Genomic DNA, 18,649 nt, shown 5'->3' on the forward strand with positions numbered 1-18,649 from the left:
CCAATCGATTGGTCTAAATGTTTTAACGTGTATTTTTCCATATACAGACGGGCATGTTAGACTGCAAATTTACCACAAGCCCAAACAGATATAATATTTACATATTATTCAGACCTAATTTCAGACCTTGTATATGATCTCTCTATTATGCGTGGGAATACTTGAAGACAATTTACTGGTGTTATATTCAACAATATAGTTGGGGAACCCTGGCCTATGTGTTTTAATAAAAAAAAGTATATGCACTGAGCTTGTCTGATGCTTTAAGCACACTGTTTGATGAAATAATCAAGACACAAGTGACTCTAGAGTGAGTCCGACCGCAGTTGATTTGATTGTGCCGGGCCGGGCTCAGAACGAGTGCCTGTATGACTAGCAACCTTTGCCTCTCTCATCCCTGCTCCAGCGACCACCTTAGAACATCAACCGTGTTTATCACGCTGTCCGTGTTGCTGAAGCTGCAACATAATTACAGTCATTTCTGACTGAAAAGTTCTGTTACTACTGCTCGACTAAAGACATCTGTCAACCAACAGCCTATCGACAGTGGACTAAATGGGGTCAGCCCTAGTGTTTTTCTCTGGTGGTTTAATGTGCATTCTAACAAGGTTACTAACAATATCTTTTCTCTCTTTTCTCATCTCTTCGTTCATTCACTACACATGTTAACCTCATCTATCTTCATTAATTCACTACACTCCTCCTATCCCCACATTTCCCTCTGTCTCAACATGTCTTATTACTCTCCCTATCTCTCCTTTCCTACCCTTCTCCATTTCTCCTGTCTCAGTGTGTTCAAGACCAGTGCATTCAGAGCACCAAATTCGTTTTGCAGGCTGCCGCCACGCCCCTGATGCAGAGTGAGCCGGTCATCCTCACAGACGAGGCCTCTCTACCGGGCAGGACGTCGTTAGGCGGTCCCTGCTCTGGAGCCCTGCCGCTAGGGGGCCAGCCTACACCCCCCACCTCCACCCCCAACCTCAGCTGTGACAATGGCATGCTGCCCACCCGGAATGACCACAGCGAAGCGCACCACCACCACCACACGGACGGGGTCCACCACCACTTCCTCACGCCTGAGGAAGCCCCCTCGCCACCGGGCATGCTCCCCTGCGGCAGCCCCCTGGGACACAGCCACACCCTTCAGGGCTTCTACAACCCAGCCAGCCAGGACTCTCTACATGAGGACTCTGTCAGAGGCCTGGTCAAACTCAGCTCTGTCTGACAGGGGGTTCACTCAAATATCTGTCCATCCCCTAAAACACTCCCCCCAGGCTCTCATTCCACACCTGTGCCAAACAGTGGGTCTTCCCAACCCTGAATGCCTGTAACCAATATCCTCTCCGTCCTCTACAATCACAGGACTTCTCTAAAAGACTGTGATACTATTTGGCAACTGAGAGCAGAATTGAACTAGGACCTTCCCTCCTAAGCCAACGACTTGCCAAACCACTGCATCATACAGGGGGTTGTTGCTGGTGAAGGGCCCAGGGGACTTGTGCTTGTCCTGTGCTCCTCTCTTCTACTGAAGCGTAGTCCACTGTCCTGGGAGGGGGACAGACAAAAGAGGGCTGTCTGTCAGCTATTTAAAGCAGAAAGAGGTGGCGTTGTGAGTTATTCCTAAACATGTTAAAGAAAAGCTGCTTTATTTCTGTCGTGAATCACAGGTCTGCCATTTATTTTTTTGTACAACGGACTATGGCCTACTTGTTGATCTGATGGACAGTGTCTTTGCCTTTCTATCTGATTCTGGTTTACAGTCAATCACCAAACAAGAGTTGATGTCATCATGATGTATATCATTTAATTCATACATGTTTTTAAGTTACATGTTAAGATTCTGTATTGTGCCATACCAAGGTCATTTCTTTTCCTCAAGTTCTTTTTCCTGTGGATATATTAATAAAATCACATTTTTAAGGAACTAGATTCTGTTGACGCCAAGCCTCAAGGTGACCTGTTGAAAGTCATGTGTTATCACCTCTGACGTCACACATCCTTCAGTAGGTATTTAATGGTAGCCTTGTGACGAGTGCCTTTGATAACTGTAGCTAAATGAGAATAACACAAACGATTCAACAGTTTAAAATCATTCTACATGATGTATTGAGGGTAAGTCCTGCTCTAGGCTCCTGTAATGGTCCATTCATCAGGGGTCTAAGGCCTCGGGACCTCCAGCATCAGAGAGAGTGGAAAACAAGGGCCCTCTGTCACCAGGAGACAGTCAAGAAGAGACTTGTTTGGGCTAGGCTTACTTCAAACGGAATTTAATTTCCTCAAGCCACATGGATTCTCAATTTTTCTCTTAACCATCATCTTACACCAATTTCCCCTTGATTGGATGGTCGGAAGATAATACAAATATAATTTGACTGCAAATTGACCTTAAGAAGCCTAAACAGATATTTAACAAAAACAATCATTTCAAACCTTGATTACATTTTCCTGTGTAGGGTGCCGTCTTTTGGATGGGAAAGGAGCGATATTTCTTGCTTCGGCCTCTGTTTATAGTAGGGCCTTTTCCGCTGCATGTTTTGATTTAGAAAAATGGGCCAGTCGACCGCTGTTTGTACCGCTTAACTTATAGCCCCATCTGGCTGGTTGAAGAGGAGAAATGCACCTCTGTAGCGGTGATAAATGTGCATAGATATCACAGGTAATTGAGGACCTGCTGGATGGATTAGAAAATGTAAAAATGACCCCAATCATAGTTGATTTAAAAGCAGACTAATGATAAGACATTACATACAGTAGATTCTTCATATTATGTAGGTTACAGCAGAAGGAAACAGTAGGCATCACATGACATCAACAGAATTGATTAAATAATGTGACTGAAAGAACTTGCAATGTTCCCACGTTTGCGGAGACTACATTCACGGTAAACGCAAGTCTGCTCAATTGGGAATTACCTTTACATTTTAAGCGTGCTATAGCGCTGGACTTTTGGCCAAGCATGAAAATAGTGGCCATGCAGTCATACATTCGATCCACGTTATAGCTCGATTTGACATTTAAAGGCAATATTCACGGTAAACGCTGCATATGTCAGCTCAATCAGAATTTACCTTTACATTTTAACGCGGATCTTTCTGCAATACGGATTGAATCCAGCCCTTGTTTTCATTAACCATCACCACCCAGTGCAATTGGTTTGACCCTGTATTGTAGTTGTGCTTGAATTGAAGTGCACTAGATTAGGGGCTGGGTTTAACCCCTATCGCGGAAGAGCCGCGTTAAAATGCGAAGGTAATTTCCTATGCAGTCTCCACATGTTGCCTTTACATTTCAATCAAGCTATAATGCTGGTTTTCAGGCGATACGGATTGAACCCAGCCCTAGGTCATATGGTCGGTGAGCTTAGTCAACTAGATTTGGCCATTTCACATGAAAGAGTTTGACCTTGTGACACAACCTTTTCAGGCCATATTGCCTTTAATGTATGAACTTAAACAGCTATTGGATTCTATTTGAAGAACATCCTACAGAGGGTAAATAAATAGCCACATGTTCCCTCAGGTACAGAACATTAAATATATTCAGGATTTTCATATTCTGAGTTGTCAAGCAGCACCTGTAACCATCCTATAATTTGTTTCAGCACTGAAGAACCTGAGATGGATGAATGAGAATGGACTATTTTAGTGATTAGGGTTAAGTATTTCATTTTAGAATGATGAAACATAGTGCAGCTCCAAGAGATATTTTAGTGATTAGGGTTAAGTATTTCATTTTAGAATGATGAAACAGTGCAGCTCCAAGAGATATTTTAGTGATTAGGGTTAAGTATTTCATTTTAGAATGATGAAACAGTGCAGCTCCAAGAGATATTTTAGTCGAGCACTTCCAAATCACGGTCCCTGTCAATGGACATTATGGCCTTCCAGTGAGTTTATACCTGGTGCTAACAAGTGTCCTCTGTCTTGATTGTGACCATATTTTTAGACCGGTGTAGTGGATTAAAATACATTGTAGTCATATCTTCCTGACCACCTCCAGAGATAGTCATACAAGCCATTGTAAACAGATCTGGAGGGTCAAACCATTTAAATAATCATCATACCAGCCTCTAAATCATTGACAGGTGGCATTAATAATTGTCTTTAAATAAATAAATTATTTCAAATGTAAGGGAGGGACTAGGAAATCCAGTCAATGCGGATGGATAAGATATTTTAATACTATGTATAGACGCAACAAACCTTGATCAGATCACAAAACCCACAGGTTAGCGCAAGGTGTAAATGGGGCTGTTTCTATAATACTCCTGTCATTACACATTATTCCAGCCTCCCTTGCACCAGATAGTGCATACAAGTATCACTGTCAAATCCTGTAGACCCACTCAAACAGATCCAAGGCTACCTCAGCTGTAAACCTCATGGCTCAGACATTGAAACCCATAATCAGGCTGGCTCAAGCACTGCTCACTGCCCAGGGTGGGGGAGTTGTGAACGGGCCTGTCGTCCAGAATAGGGCTTAGCCCATTGTGGCCTAGCTTGCCTCTGTCATGGGTCACCACAGCTTGATGTCCATCAGCTCCAGGTCTCCCATGATCTCCAGCTGGTTGATGGTGCTCAGGTCCTGCACCCGGTGCCTGTATTCCAGCAGGTGAGAGCCATTCACCGCCAGCTTGAACTGGTGGGGCTGGCAGAGGATCAGCATCTGGGGCAGAGAGTACTTATAGTGAAAGAGACTAGTAAGAATTCCAATAATACAAGTAACATGTGAGAACTGCTCATTTAGAAACAGCATCCACCTGAACAAAGAAAATACTTAATACTGATAGTTAGAGGTAGCATACCTCAAAGTACTCCCCAGGCGAGAAGGGGAAGACGGGAAGCTCCCTCTCCTCTGGTCCCCAGGACTCACTCAGGTAGGAGTTCCTGATGAACATGGCCGACTTCATCCGGGGGTTCAGGTGCAGAGCGATGTTCTCACTGCCGTTGTTGCGGAGGTTCACAGTGAAGCTGCCAGACACGAGGTTCATCAGAAAAACAATGATGTAGAATAAACTACATTGTCACGCACAGGAGGTTGGTGGCACCTTAATTGGGAAGGACAGGCTTGTGGTAATGACTGGAGCAAATTTGTGGAATGGTATCAGATACATCAAACATGTGTTTGATGCTATTCCATTTGCTCCTTTCCAGTCATTTATGAGCCGTCCTCCCCTCAGCTGCCTCCTGTGATGTCATGGATAGTGGGCAGTCCCTATCTTGCCATTATACACTCCCTCAAAAGATACACTGTCTATTTTCTTAGAACATGGTTTAAATAATCAGTGGTGTCCTATTGCTTACCTGTGTGGGTACATGCTGACGTGCCCCTTGATTGTGATGTGCTGTCCTGGACTCACCCCTTTCAGTAGACTGCCTTTGTAAGGGAGACTCTGGAAATGCAGAAGATATAGGCCATGTCTGTACACTTAACATATTGATGCAATTGGTCATGTTGCCTAATATAGATCTATCCTTTATGGAAAATATAACACACAACTCACCAGGTCACCTGAGATTGAGTATATTGCCTACAGGAGAAAATAATAATGAAGACGTTCGTTATAGAGCTAGTTGAAAACATCTATTCTATTGACCTATAAAAATAGTATTGGAGGGGGTACTTACTGAGTTTGGTATAAAGCCAATGGAGCGCACCTTGACTTTCCCAGATATAGAAAATGTGTCAATCCTGTCCAGTGGGATTCTGTGCTTGTATTCTAACAAATGAGAACCATTTACTGCCACCTGCAGGTACAAAGGTGAACAGCATTCACACAGGGATCACAAAAATCCATTACACTGTATTTGCATGACTATACTAGCTTCTTTTGACTTAACAGTAGTGAATGTGAAAGCAAATGTAGGTTAGTGAGTTTTTCCTGTATGTAGCCTAATTAAAGACACCTTGTTAACCGCAAGTAAAGTCCCAGACATTGGTCTACTTGCCTTAAAGACATCATCATGGACCAGGATGATCGTCTCGAAGGCTGCTCCCTGTCTGTAGGGCAGCTGCTGAAGGGTCTCCTCCCAGCCCCAACTCTCCTGCACCAGGGAGTTACACACCACGCACGGGGAGCCCTTAAAACGGGGGTTGAAGTGGAGGGCGATGTCCGCACGAGGTTTAGTGCTGGTGCCACAGGATAGGTCCATCTGGAACCTGCAGTTACCACATTGGTACGTATTAGAGAAGAGTTTCTAAATGTCTTAAAGCTAAGGCTGGGACTTTAGTCAGGGATTCACAAAAAAAAAAATGGATGAACTTATATTTTTTGTTAGCTAAACAGTGTGCTGGGTAAAATGATTTGAGTGGGTTGAACTGATGTATTTTTAGTTTGTTACCTAAACGTTTTATTTCTAGTTAAGCATATTCTTATGTGAAGCTAGGGTTGAGGGTTAGGGTTGAACCGGGATGTGGACATTAAGCTAGGGTTAGGTTTGAACTGAGATGTGGACATTAAACTAGGGTTAGGTTTGGTTGAGGGTTAGGATTAAACTGGGATGTGGACATTAAGTTAGGGTTAAAAACAACAATAACATTATTACATACCTGTCAGCATCATTGTGAACAGTACCCTGGATAAGGACTATCTCCCCGGGGTGTAGTCCCCCAGGTATGGCCCCAGTGAATGGAATCACCTAGATGGAGGGGTCAGATGGGCTTAATAAAGACAAACCATCTAGGCAAACATAATCAAATCATATTCGCTGTGTGTGTGTGTGGCCTATAGCATTATTTATCAATATCTTCCATCCCATTGTTGAAACACCAAATCATATAAAATCGTTAAACATGCCAACAGCTTTTCGGCCCAACAATTATACAATAAAATGACTGCAAAACAACAGACGTTAAAGGCGATAGCTGCACATAGACCTATTGAAGACAACAACATGCATGCGGTATACTATGTTTTTATTCCTACAACGTTAATAGAGAAAGGGAGATAACGTTAGTCTCGCTGTAAATATATGAGTATACTAGAGGTAGTCTAGTAAAAAGCCTCTTACCGGATTTAGGACCGTTTGTTTCGCATGTGCCACAGCCATTGAGACCGTTATGCAACAATACCATGCAGTGGTTGTAGCCTAGACCGCTAAATGATGAGTTTAGAATGAATTGGGTCGATGTTTTTATTTTCTGCTATATTAGGATGGCAGTAGACATCTTCTCTCCCTCTTCTATCCAATAACCTACTACGTCACACACTATGCGTACCATGTGATCCAGCCTATGTGCGACGACATCTGCCGCTACGGTATTCAAAATAGCGTCAGGTTAAAGGGACTGGAGAACAAATACATTCCTGAACACACATTTTTTTATGTAACCTTTATTTAACTAGGCAAGTCTGTAAATAAGAATAGGTTCTTAACTATGACGGCCTACCCGACCAAACCTTGTCGACGCTGGGCCAATTGTGCGCCGCCCTATGGATCTCCCAATCACCGCCGTATGTGATACAGTTTGGATCATCATCATCTGTACAGCAATAAGCGTAAAAAAAAAGCTACAATAAAATACAAATTGCTAAAATAAAATCGAAACTAAACAGCTTCTATGTCTGAAAAATCTATTTATAAAAAAAACCATTTGCAATTGATTTTAAAAAATGAAATCAATTCCTAACCATATCCAAATGTATTACAGTGCTTCCTATTGGTATTTTAGTCAATGGATATGAAGTTCAAACAAAAGTTGACTGGGTACTGGCCAGTGCAAAGAACATAGAATTATCTCTATGGCATAGAATTAGAATTGCATATAATTAGAAATGGCATAGAATTCTATGGCATAGAATTAGAAATGTAGAATGAATGGACCAGTGGCCTTTAGCTCGCCAGTTACCTGGGAAACACCTTTATGGCAATTGTGATGTCAGACAGAACTGGGTGAAACTTGCATGTAGCTAAGAACATAAATGTTCCTAGGCATGTAGGCCTATCCACCTTTATTTAGCCCCCTGAGGGCTCTTCCAACCGGGCAAGCTGGACAGCACCCTAGGTCCGTGTATTTAGTGCACATCTTCCGGACTGCCATTCCCTTCAGGAGGTTTTACTCCGAGCAACCCGAATTTATTCCGCCGGAGCATCGCAGACCCCCCCCCCCCCCTGACGGAGGATGGGTGATTGTCTTCTATATTATTGTTCCTCTATAATGTCCTGGTACTGGGATACCACAACCTCTTCGGAGTGTACCTCATCAGTCTCCTCAATGAGTTTGGGGAGATAAGTTCTAAAACAGGCAAATTACACTAAGCTCACATACCGTTAATAACATAATGTTTGTCAACAGACTGAAACAATTTCACATTACACTGTAAACTCAACTGTTGTAACTACACATTACAACAACTATTTTGTATTACAAAAGGGATTGTGTGATCATATGTGTAAATGGTGATACACCTGTAATTAACAAGTAGTTACCAAACTGCACAAATTACCTGCTGCTGTACCTACATGTTATACATGGAAACCTGCTAGCTACCTAACCTTAAGACCCACTCTCTGCTGGTCTGTAGCATGGGTTGGCTCCATCAGCTACGGCTTCATCATGATCTGTGTGCCCCTGTCTGGGAAGCTGACAGTCAGGTACGAGGCCAGAGAGTTCTCCATTCTAGGATCCCTCATCATCATGATCTCCATAGTGTGCTCATCATATGCACCCAATCTAGGAATGCTGTTCTTCACACATGGCTTCCTCAGTGGAGTGGACTCCAGCTTTGCCTTCACCCCAGGTTGGTACAGGGGAGGGAGGAAATTAGCTAGCAGTTAGTTACACTATGGATTCACTGACACTTCCATCCATAACTTTTCTAGTTCATATTGTATCTTGTTAGAGGGTAAGCTACATTGTTGTATTCTCAAGGCCACGACAGCTAACACATTATCTCACCTCCATCTCCCACCCCTCCTGTGGAGCAGGTATGATCATGGTGAGCCAGTACTTCAACTCCAAGCGTTCCCTGGCCACAGGGATAGTGATGTCAGGGGGAGCAGCAGGGGCCCTGGTCCAGACCCGGCTCCATCTGTACCTTAATGACACCCTGGGCTGGAGGCAGAGTCTCCGAGTGTTCTCAAGCCTCATGATTATCTGTGTCAGCACCGGCTTCAGCTATCTGCCACTCAACCCCAAAGGTATTGCAGGGTATTCAAACACATAACAGTTTTAATTTATTGAGCATACAGTAATGGGACCATTTACCCCATCATGACTGAGCACACCTTGTGTACCCTTTCAAACAGAAATGTGATATATTCAAAAGCTACAGTATGTGTTTCTGATGGGCTATGAGGGATTTAAATTTCAAATGTCTTTGAAAGGTGTTACTAGAAGTGTGGTGGATAATTTAAAGAACTCTCCCTTGAAGAAGTGTATTGTGGTCCTTGGCCAGTGGAAAGACAGTCTTTCTAATCTGGGTTGCAGCCAATGGACTGTGTAAATTTGGATTCTTCATTCAATATGTCCACTTGGTAAGTTACATACTGATGTAAACAACGGAAGGCTCAGCTGCAACGGTACGACGTTATAGTTTGGAAACATTCTGTAATTTGACTCATTCTTTTAGGGAAGAAATATTGAAATGTAACAATATTGAAATGCTATTGAAATGTAACAATCTGATAACAAATACCCTTAGTACTACCTGTACAGGATACATATAGTAAATAGATAGATACCTGTATGTGTGTGTTTTTGGTTTTACTGGGGACGAGAAGTCCTCACAAGGATAGTAAAACAAGGAGAATTCAGGGACATTTAGAGGGGTAGGTTTAACGTTAGGGTTAGAAGTTAGGGTTACGCAATATAGGATTTTGAATGGAAATCAATTATTTGGTGCCCACAAGGATAGTAAAACAAACATGTTTGTGTGTGTGCTTGTGTGTCCTGCTCTAGGTGAAGCATGCTGTTCAGCTGGGCATCCCAGTCCATAGTGCCACTAACATCATACTGTTCCTGGGCTTGACTAGCATGGTCAGCCGGATCATCTTTGGCAGGATCTGTGACTCAGAGAGAATCAACAGGCTGTACTTCAACCAGGCCTCTGTCTTTGGTGTTGGTGGGTTGCCCTTACTCCTATACCTCAGTCACTGTGACCGTTAGTAAGGCAATACGACACAAGAGAGTGTGTGTTATGGCGTTTATTGTCACAACTGTGCTGCAGTCAAATGTACAGACCGTACACAACATGACACCTGACACCAATACTACATTTCAATATTGTTACATTTCAATATTTCCTCCTGTGTGTCCTCCTGCTGTGCCAGGTCTGCTGTACATGTTGATCCCACTACTCAAATCCTACGGCTCTCTGGTTGATTTGGCTTGTTCCTGGGGATTGCTAATGCTGGCAACTACATCCTACTCCCTGTCCTGACCTTTGATCTGATGGGGCCGAAAAAATGCCCATGGCCCGGGGGTTCATGCTCACGGTGAACGCTGTCAGCTGCTTGGGGCCGCCCTTCCCTGGTAGGTTCACTGCAGCTGATGTTATTGTACCAAACCAAATCAAAAGTTATTCGTCACATGCTTAGTAAACAACAGGTGTGGGGACTAACAGTGAAATACTTACTTACTTGTCCTTCCCAACAATGCAGAGAGTAATAATATCTACACAATAAGTAACGATAACTTGGCTATATACTAGTACCTAGTCGATGTGCAGGGGTACGAATTAATCAGACACCTTAACTTTTTCCACATTTTGTTACATTACAACCTTATTCTAAAATATATTAAATTGTTTTTTTTCCTTCATCAATCTACAAACAATATCTCATAATGACAGCGTTTAAAAAAAAATAAGTTAATCTATACAAATTTAAAAACTGAAATATCACATTTACATAAGTATTCAGACCCTTTACTCAGTACTTTGTTGAAGCACCTTTGGCAGTGATTACAGCCTTGAGTTTTCTTGGGTATGACGCTACAAGCTTGTTACACCTGTATTTGGGGAGTTTCTCCCATTTCTCTCTGCAGATCCTCTCAAGCTCTGTCAGGTTGGATGGGAAGCGTTGCTGAACAGCTATTACCAGGTCTCTCCAGAGATGTTCGATCTGGTTCAAGTCCGGTCTCTGGCTGGGCCACTCAAGGATATTCAGAGACTTGTCCCGAAGCCAATCCTGCCGAAGCCAATCCTCCTTCCTGTTGGAAGGTGAACCTTCATCCCAGTCTGAGGTCCTGAGGTCCTGAGCGCTCTGGAGCAGGCCCTCATCATGGATCTCTCTGTACTTTGCTCCGTTCATCTTTGCCTCGATCCTGACTAGTCTACCTGCCCCTAAAAAATATCCCCACAGCATGATGCTGCCACCACCATGCTTCACCGTAGGGATGGTGCCAGGTTTCCTCCAGACGTGCCGCATGGCAATCAGGCCAAAGAGTTCAATCCTGGTTTCATCAGACCAGAGAATCTTGTTTCTCATGGTCTGAGAGTCTTTAGGTGCCTTTTGGCAAATTCCAAGCGGGCTGTCATGTGCCTTTTACTGAGGGGTGGCTTCCGTCTGGCCACCCTACCATGAAGGCCTAATTGGTGAAGTGTTGCAGAGATGGTTGTCCTTCTGGAAGGTTCACAAATCTCCACAGAGGAACTCTAGAGCTCTGTCAGAGTGACAATCAGATTCTTGGTCACCTCCCTGACCAAGGTCCTTCTCCCCTGATTGCTCAGTTTGGCAGGGCGGCCAGCTCTAGGAAGAGTATTGGTGGTTCCAAACTTCTTCCATTTAAGAATGATGGAGTCCAGTGTGTTCTTGGAGTCCTTTAATGCTGCAGACATTTCTTGGTAGAATGCCCCAGATCTGTGCCTCAACACAATCCAGTCTAGGAGCTCTACAGACACATTTCCTCCTGGCTTGATTTTTGCTCTGATATGCACTGTCAACTGTGGAACTGAACTAAGCGGATTCATATAGCCCTCTCTCTCTGTGTGGGCTATGACCTGCTTCCATGAACTACACGGGGACCTGCACAGATATCTTCCATAAAGGCTCATAGTCCTAGACTGCCAAGGAGTCAGACATCCTTGTAGGAGCGCTCCTTTCATTCTCTACATGTCCAATTCTCCCCGGGGCGTTCCGTCATGGTCATCATGTAACCATTCTCTGTCAAGTGTCTTATCTACTTTAAGAGTTATCCGTGCTGCTCTGTATGGTCTTAGATGTCTATGTGCTTGTCTAGGGCACTAGTCAATGCTACTATTTCGGCCTGTTTGTGCAGAATTTCTGGGAAATGTTTCCGTGTTTAACACCATAGTTCCTGAAACCAACTAAGCTTTTATTCCCCTTTTGTCTCCACTCAGTAACTGTTATCTACCCATTCTGTGTCACTCCTATCTTGCTGATTTCCTGGCCTCCCTTCCCCACCTTCTCCTCTCTGGTCCCAAACCTTCAATGTCTCCGCAATGCGGGGAGGGCTCCTCCGTCTGCCCTTTCTCCTATCTGTCTGTTGTTCTTTCTCACAACAATCAGTATCAAATATGGGTTGTTTCCAAATCTTGACTAAGTGTCTCGCTGTTTGGCATTATCTGAACTCATGGTTTTTAGAAAAAACATGTCTATGGTGGCAATCTCTAAAGTAATTACATAGGTTGATTAAGGTCCTATCCTGAATCACCACAGACGTCATATATCCCTGTCCTGTTGGCCTGGATTAGGTTCTAAATACTTATTAACATAAATCTAGCATTAATCCAAGGCTATGCCATTTCTTTCTTCTCAGTGGTTCAAATTACAACTCTGTCAAAGAACTATAAACTCGTTCATAATTATCAATTACCTTAAAATCAGTATCACAAATGACCTCAAATTAATCATTCAAATGGCACTCCCATGAGGCTGATCAGACCACAACGGAAAGCCATGATAGAGGTCAAAGGTTATACCACCCTTTTACAGTCGGGTTCCATACTATATGGGGCGGCAGGGTAGCCTAGTGGTTACAGCGTTGGACTAGTAACCGAAAAGTTGCAAGTTCGAATCCCCGAGCTGACATCTGTCGTTCTGCCCCTGAACAGGCAGTTAACCCACTGTTCCTAGGTCATTGAAAATAAGAATTTGTTCTTAACTGACTTGCCTAGTAAAATAAATAAATAAAAATATTAGACAAATTAAAGACAAACCCTCAAACATTTTCTACATGTTGTATCCCAGGTTCCCAGTACATTCTTTATCAAAATAATGTTTAATTAAAACTCAGAAAATAAAACTTCTAAAATTCCAAACAATCAAACCAAGAATCAATAACCGGAAACTCAAAATTGTACTGCCAGAAGTACAGAAAAGAGTGCGAGTCTGTACCTGAACAACTGTCAAATCAATTTGAGTAACGTTATTGTGTATTCTACGTAATGAAGCAGTTTTACGTTATCACGCAATGATATCACAACGTCATTTTGCAACAAATCAACCTGCCTCCAGCAACTTACCCTGAAAATTAGTAGGCAACTGTCACGTTCTGACCTTAGTTATTTTTGTTCTGTCTTTGTTTTAGTATGGTCAGGGTGTGAGTTGGGTGGGTTGTCTATGTTCTTTTTTCTATGTTGTGTTTTGCGTTTGGGCTGGTATGGTTCTCAATGCCTCCTGCCTGTAGGCAAAAATATACCCCCTACTCAAACTGAGTACTGCTTTAATTATATTGTAAGAGTAAAACCAAACTTTCCAACATTCTCTACTCCAAAATGTAAAAGTACCATGTACTTCGCTTAGTTTATAACGTATGTCAGTCAATCCATAATAAAAAAACATTTCGATGGGCACAACTCCATCGTAATTATCTCTCCGTTATTATTTAGAAGAAAATAGGTGTTCCTCTTATCTTTTCCCTGCATATATTTCTCACCTCCCGTTAATTCCGGGGACCTCCTTTGAGGATTTACTACCCATGTTTAATAAAACCTTGTAGTTACTATGATATTCTCACAATCTATGTGTATGTATTTCTATGATCTATGTATATGCTCTTTTTACCATTATCCAATCATTATAGTTGTTCTACAGTATATTCTCTCAATCTAGGTGTATGGATATCTAAGATATATGTATGTGCTGTTTACCGTTACCTAGTTACTATACTACTGCCTGACTGTGTGTGTCTCTTTAATCTCTTATGCTCACAATCTATGGGTATTTTGCTATCTCGATGTGTGTTTCTCCTTTCTGGAATCCTTATCTATAGAGGTGAAGTTATTGGACATTAAATCTTACCCGTACAACTATAAGCTATTTCCCAGGGGTCGTAAAGTCCCAGTTCACAACCTATTTTCTGTTGTGTCAAAGGACTTTTAAAGTTAATATCTCGTAGCTTACTCCGTTATATTAGGCTTCCCTGCAATTTCTAGAATCTATTTCAGTATTGGTTATTGAATTGGTTGGGTTATCCTGTTCGCATAGAATTACCGTCTATTTCACAAAGACAAAACCCAGTTTATATCCTCGCTGTATATCAACCAGTTTTCATGAGGACTTTATTTAGGTATTTCTTTTGAATTTGATCTATGGCTAATACTACATGTTAATTAACCATTTAAGTTATCCTATTTGTACAGAAATCCCTGTCCTATCTCACAACACCTATTTAAATCCGGCTTTAACAAACCTTGCAGGCCGTCACAAAGGTGGCCAGATCTATTAAGCTAGTTTTATTTCATGGTAGTGCACATGTACCTCAGGTCATTGCTGACCTGCACAATTAGTTAACTATCGATGTACACAAGGTGACGCTTGGTGATATCTTAAATCATTCCCCCAAATTCGTGAATAAAGATTACTGACCTTGTCTTGAAGACTGGGAAAAGCAATTTAGGTTGGATCTCGTCACCAACTCTGTCGTGTACCAGTTCACCACTGGTCTGAAATAAACCCTCAATTCAGAGGTCAGGTCTTTGTCCTACGGATCCTGGATCCGCCCGTGCACGGTTTTCAGCAGTTCCTTGGGAGGACAGAGGCAGGTATTGAAATCCTGCTCGAAGGACCAAATTGTCACGAGAATTATGTTCTCAATGTTCATAAACCCAATTGAATTAATTACTTACGTAATTAATGAATCAGACGGAGGCCCAGTTACAATAGTCAGAAAATGTATTTACGAGAGCGCGCTAGCCTGTTGTACAAAACAATTCATTTTATACTGGCTTCTCACGCACACCTTCACACAAACATACTTCCACACATACTTCCACACAAAACAGAAGGTATCCGACGCGCAAACTGTCTCACTACCCAGCCGACAGAGATTAGAGAGACCTTGTCCTTGAGACGTCCCGTTCTCTCCCAAATCTCTAGTCAGGTCGGCATCGAATATTGCTTAGACAGTCTGTGCTCAAGACACTATAATAGACATATTGTTTGACTGACTAAAACTACACACATCATTAATTATAACTTTATGATTCTAGTCAATTTCTACAATTATATGGTTTCTGAGTGGAGTATTCTAATCATTCCTTTAAAGCTATAAATTCCGTCAACAGGAACTTAATATGGACAGGTGTGTGCCTTTCCAAATCATGTCCAATCAATTGAATTTACCACTGGTGGACTCCAATCAAGTTGTTGAAACATTTCAAGGATGATCAATGGAAACAGGATGCACCTGAGCTCAATTTCGAGTCTCATAGCGAAGGGTCTGAATACTTATGTAATTAAGTTGGTTTTTATGTTTAATACATTTGCAAACATTTCTAAAAAACGTTTTTTGCCTTGTCATTATGGGGTATTGTGTGTAGATTGCTGAAAAAAAACTATTTTATTATTATTTAATCCATTTTAGAATAAGGCTGTAACGTAACAACATGTGGGAAAAGTCAATGGGTCTGAATACTTTCTGAATGCACTGTATAACTAGGAATAAAGTGACAGATAATTAACAGTAGCAGCAGCGTATGTAATGAGTCAAAAAAGTTTGTGCAAAAAGGGTCAATGCAGATAACTATTTGGTTAACTATTTAGCAGTATTATGGTTTCGGAGGAATGGAGTGTTTGACAATTTTTAGGGCCACCTTCTGATACCGCCTGGTATAGAGGTCCTGGATGGCAGGGAGCTTGGCCCCAGTGATGTACTGGGCCGTTCGCACCACTCTCTGTTGTACTCTGCGGTCGAATGCCAAGCAGTTGCCATGCCAAGCAGTGAAAAAGCCAGTCAAAATGCTCTCAATGTTGCAGCTGTAGAACCTGGAGGATCTGATGGCCCATGAGAAACATTTTCAGCCTCCTGGGGGGAGAGAGACGTTGTCGTGCCCTCTTCACGACTGTGTTGGTGTGTTTCAACCATGATAGATACTTAATGATGTGAACACCGAGGAACTTAACTGTCGATGTGAATGAGGGTGTTCTCGGACCTAATTTCCTGTAGTCCACGATCAGCTCCTTTGTCTTACTGACATTGAGGGAGAGGTTGTTGTCCTGGCACTATACTACCAGGTCTCTGACCTCCTCCCTATAGGCTGCCTCATCGTCGCCGGTGATCAGGTCTACCACTGTTGTATCATTGGCAAACGTAATGATGGTATTGGAGTCATGTGCGGCCACGCAGTCCTGGGCGAACAGGTATTCTTAAGTTGGAGGAGTATTAGCCATGTCAGTACAACCAAAGAATGACTGAATTGGATCAAAATGTCAAAGCCATCTTTTTGGCAGACAGAGAGGTTGCATCACTGTCTTTGCATGAAAGAAAATCATAAAAGTAGTGTGATGATAAACGTCACAGTCATACCCTTGTTGTTTGAAAACTCAGTCATACCCTTGTTGTTTGAAGTCACAGTAGTCATACCCTTGTTGTTTGAAGTCTCAGTCATACCCTTGTTGTTTGAAGTCTCAGTCATACCCTTGCTGTTTGAAGTCTCAGTCATACCCTTGTTGTTTGAAGTCTCAGTCATACCCTTGTTGTTTGAAGTCTCAGTCATACCCTTGCTGTTTGAAGTCTCAGTCATACCCTTGCTGTTTGAAGTCTCAGTCATACCCTTGTTGTTTGAAGTCTCAGTCATACCCTTGTTGTTTGAAGTCTCAGTCATACCCTTGTTGTTTGAAGTCTCAGTCATACCCTTGTTGTTTGAAGTCTCAGTCATACCCTTGTTGTTTGAAGTCTCAGTCATACCCTTGTTGTTTGAAGTCTCAGTCATACCCTTGTTGTTTGAAGTCTCAGTCATACATTTGTTGTTGTCCCGGTCAGGTAGGATGAATGACATGACAGGAAGCTACAACCTGGGCTTTGTGGTTGCGGGGGCATTGAACGTGGCAGCCTGTTTTGTTCTGACCTTCATCCCCCTGGCCAAGCGCTCAACTAGACAGACATGTACGAGCATCATGAACGTCACCATCGACCGCTCCACGCAGGAAATCATGCAGTGGGCCGATATCCTGACTCCTTTCTCTGAGGGAGCACACTGGTACCTGTAGTTCTTCCATATGAGGGTTAAGAATATATCTAACAACATATTTTGTTTCATCATACATTATAGATGGCGCAAGTTTTTCCTGACCACGTGACTCAACCAAGAAAAAGGTTATGGTCAGGAAAAACTACTAGTCCTAATGATAAAATGTACATTTACTCATAATATTTCAATATCAATTGTCAAATAGGAGGAGCCAACAGTGTCCACATACGTGAATTACTTCTCTAAGACTACGTTTTGACAGTAGACCTGAGGTGTACAGTGGAGATGATGCCGAGACAGCAGGACCTGCTGAAGTCACCCAGCTTTAGTAGCTACAACACCACCAACGTTCTGCCTCAGCACTGTATGGGAGAGAAGAAATGTAGCAAATACAATAATGTATTAATACAGAACTCAGTTATGGCTGATATTATTCGTCAATTCATCTGTTTTCATTCAAGAGAGAAATGACAAGCACAGGGCATTGTGACAGTGTTACTTACAATCACTGTCCAGTAGTTGGCGCTTCTGTACCAAGAAAATCTCATTATTATAAGGATAATAATTTGTCAGTGATAAGGACCTCTCCATCCATACTGCAAAACACACTATATAAAATGATACTGAAACTTTTTTCAAACACTAAATATTTTATTTGCAGCACTTAGTTTTGACTGAAATACATCATCCAACAGTTAGTTTGTTAGCTGTTATTTAATATGCTAATTAGCAGTAAGAAAGCCTTCAACCAACACTGTACTTTCAAGCATTTATCATCCAAAACCAACAGTCCGTAAAAGCTTCACTACACACTGACGGCAGCCAGCAAAATACCAGACGAATAAGTCCACATCTACTCAGTCATCACAGTTACAACAGCCTCTCAAGGATACTGTTACCAAAAGTAGTAGTAGCATTTTGTTCACCAAATAAATTCCACTGAATCAATCCAACGTATTAACAAAACTCCCAATTGGTGTATTATTGCTAAAAGCAAAGAAATATGTCAAATTCCTAAGAAAGCGCAAGGAGATGGAGTGCTATTGGACCCATTTCCAATATTGTAAATGTAAAAGGGATTAGGCATATTTTAACAGAACAGATGAACACTGAGCTGAAGTTGATGCAAAATATTCTTCTGACTAATTGCTGTGTGGACGAGATGATTAAATGCATTATAAAGGGACAGGCTACACACCAAAGGAGATATACATCATCTAATATGGGCAAACGTCTTCATCATCGGAAATTATACTGAAATAGTCAAATACTTGA

The 18,649-nt window shown here is 42.1% G+C and overlaps 2 protein-coding genes and 1 pseudogene across 9 annotated transcripts in view; 2 read left to right on the top strand and 1 right to left on the bottom strand.

Annotated features, from left to right (window-relative positions):
* Positions 1-1,924, top strand: part of LOC139375322 (palmitoyltransferase ZDHHC14-like) — a 90,382-nt gene extending 88,458 nt beyond the window's left edge. For 3 of the 6 annotated variants that reach the window (XM_071116996.1, XM_071116995.1, XM_071116997.1), the window contains exon 10: positions 836-1,924. In XM_071116996.1, the coding sequence (XP_070973097.1) occupies positions 836-1,225 (390 nt within the window). In that variant the 3' untranslated portion in view covers positions 1,226-1,924. Of the gene's footprint in view, positions 1-790 lie in introns of all 6 variants that reach the window. The other 3 variants (XM_071116991.1, XM_071116994.1, XM_071116993.1) reach the window with 1 other exon arrangement.
* On the bottom strand, positions 633-7,384 carry LOC139375324 (galectin-8-like). 3 transcript variants are annotated; one of them, XM_071116999.1, is made up of 9 exons: positions 7,011-7,384; positions 6,550-6,638; positions 5,949-6,159; positions 5,628-5,747; positions 5,504-5,530; positions 5,304-5,392; positions 4,805-4,970; positions 4,504-4,665; positions 633-2,668 (listed from the first exon to the last, which is right to left on the bottom strand). In XM_071116999.1, exons 1-8 carry the CDS (start codon positions 7,047-7,049, stop codon positions 4,516-4,518), a joined length of 891 nt encoding a protein of 296 aa, XP_070973100.1. In that variant the 5' UTR covers positions 7,050-7,384; the 3' UTR covers positions 633-2,668; positions 4,504-4,515. The 3 variants fall into 3 exon arrangements, with proteins under 3 accessions (XP_070973100.1, XP_070973101.1, XP_070973099.1); XM_071117000.1 differs by having other exon boundaries at positions 1,428-1,545; XM_071116998.1 differs by lacking the exon at positions 633-2,668 and having other exon boundaries at positions 4,305-4,665.
* Positions 7,385-8,556: 1,172 nt separating this feature from the next.
* On the top strand, positions 8,557-17,703 carry LOC139375323 (monocarboxylate transporter 10-like; annotated as a pseudogene).
* Positions 17,704-18,649: the final 946 nt, after the last annotated feature.

The sequence above is a fragment of the Oncorhynchus clarkii genome, chromosome 19 (assembly GCF_045791955.1).
Source record: "Oncorhynchus clarkii lewisi isolate Uvic-CL-2024 chromosome 19, UVic_Ocla_1.0, whole genome shotgun sequence".
Lineage (NCBI taxonomy): Eukaryota > Metazoa > Chordata > Actinopteri > Salmoniformes > Salmonidae > Oncorhynchus > Oncorhynchus clarkii.

Bases quoted from the DNA above. Each gene is read 5' to 3' on its own strand.
- LOC139375324 (XM_071116999.1), bottom strand. From the start codon at position 7,049: ATGGCTGTGGCACATGCGAAACAAACGGTCCTAAATCCG. The intron at 6,160-6,549 runs GTATGTAATAAT...TGGTAACTGCAG, and splicing joins GTTCACAATGATGCTGACAG to GTTCCAGATGGACCTATCCT. The intron at 4,666-4,804 runs GTATGCTACCTC...TCTCTGCCCCAG, and splicing joins CGCCTGGGGAGTACTTTGAG to ATGCTGATCCTCTGCCAGCC.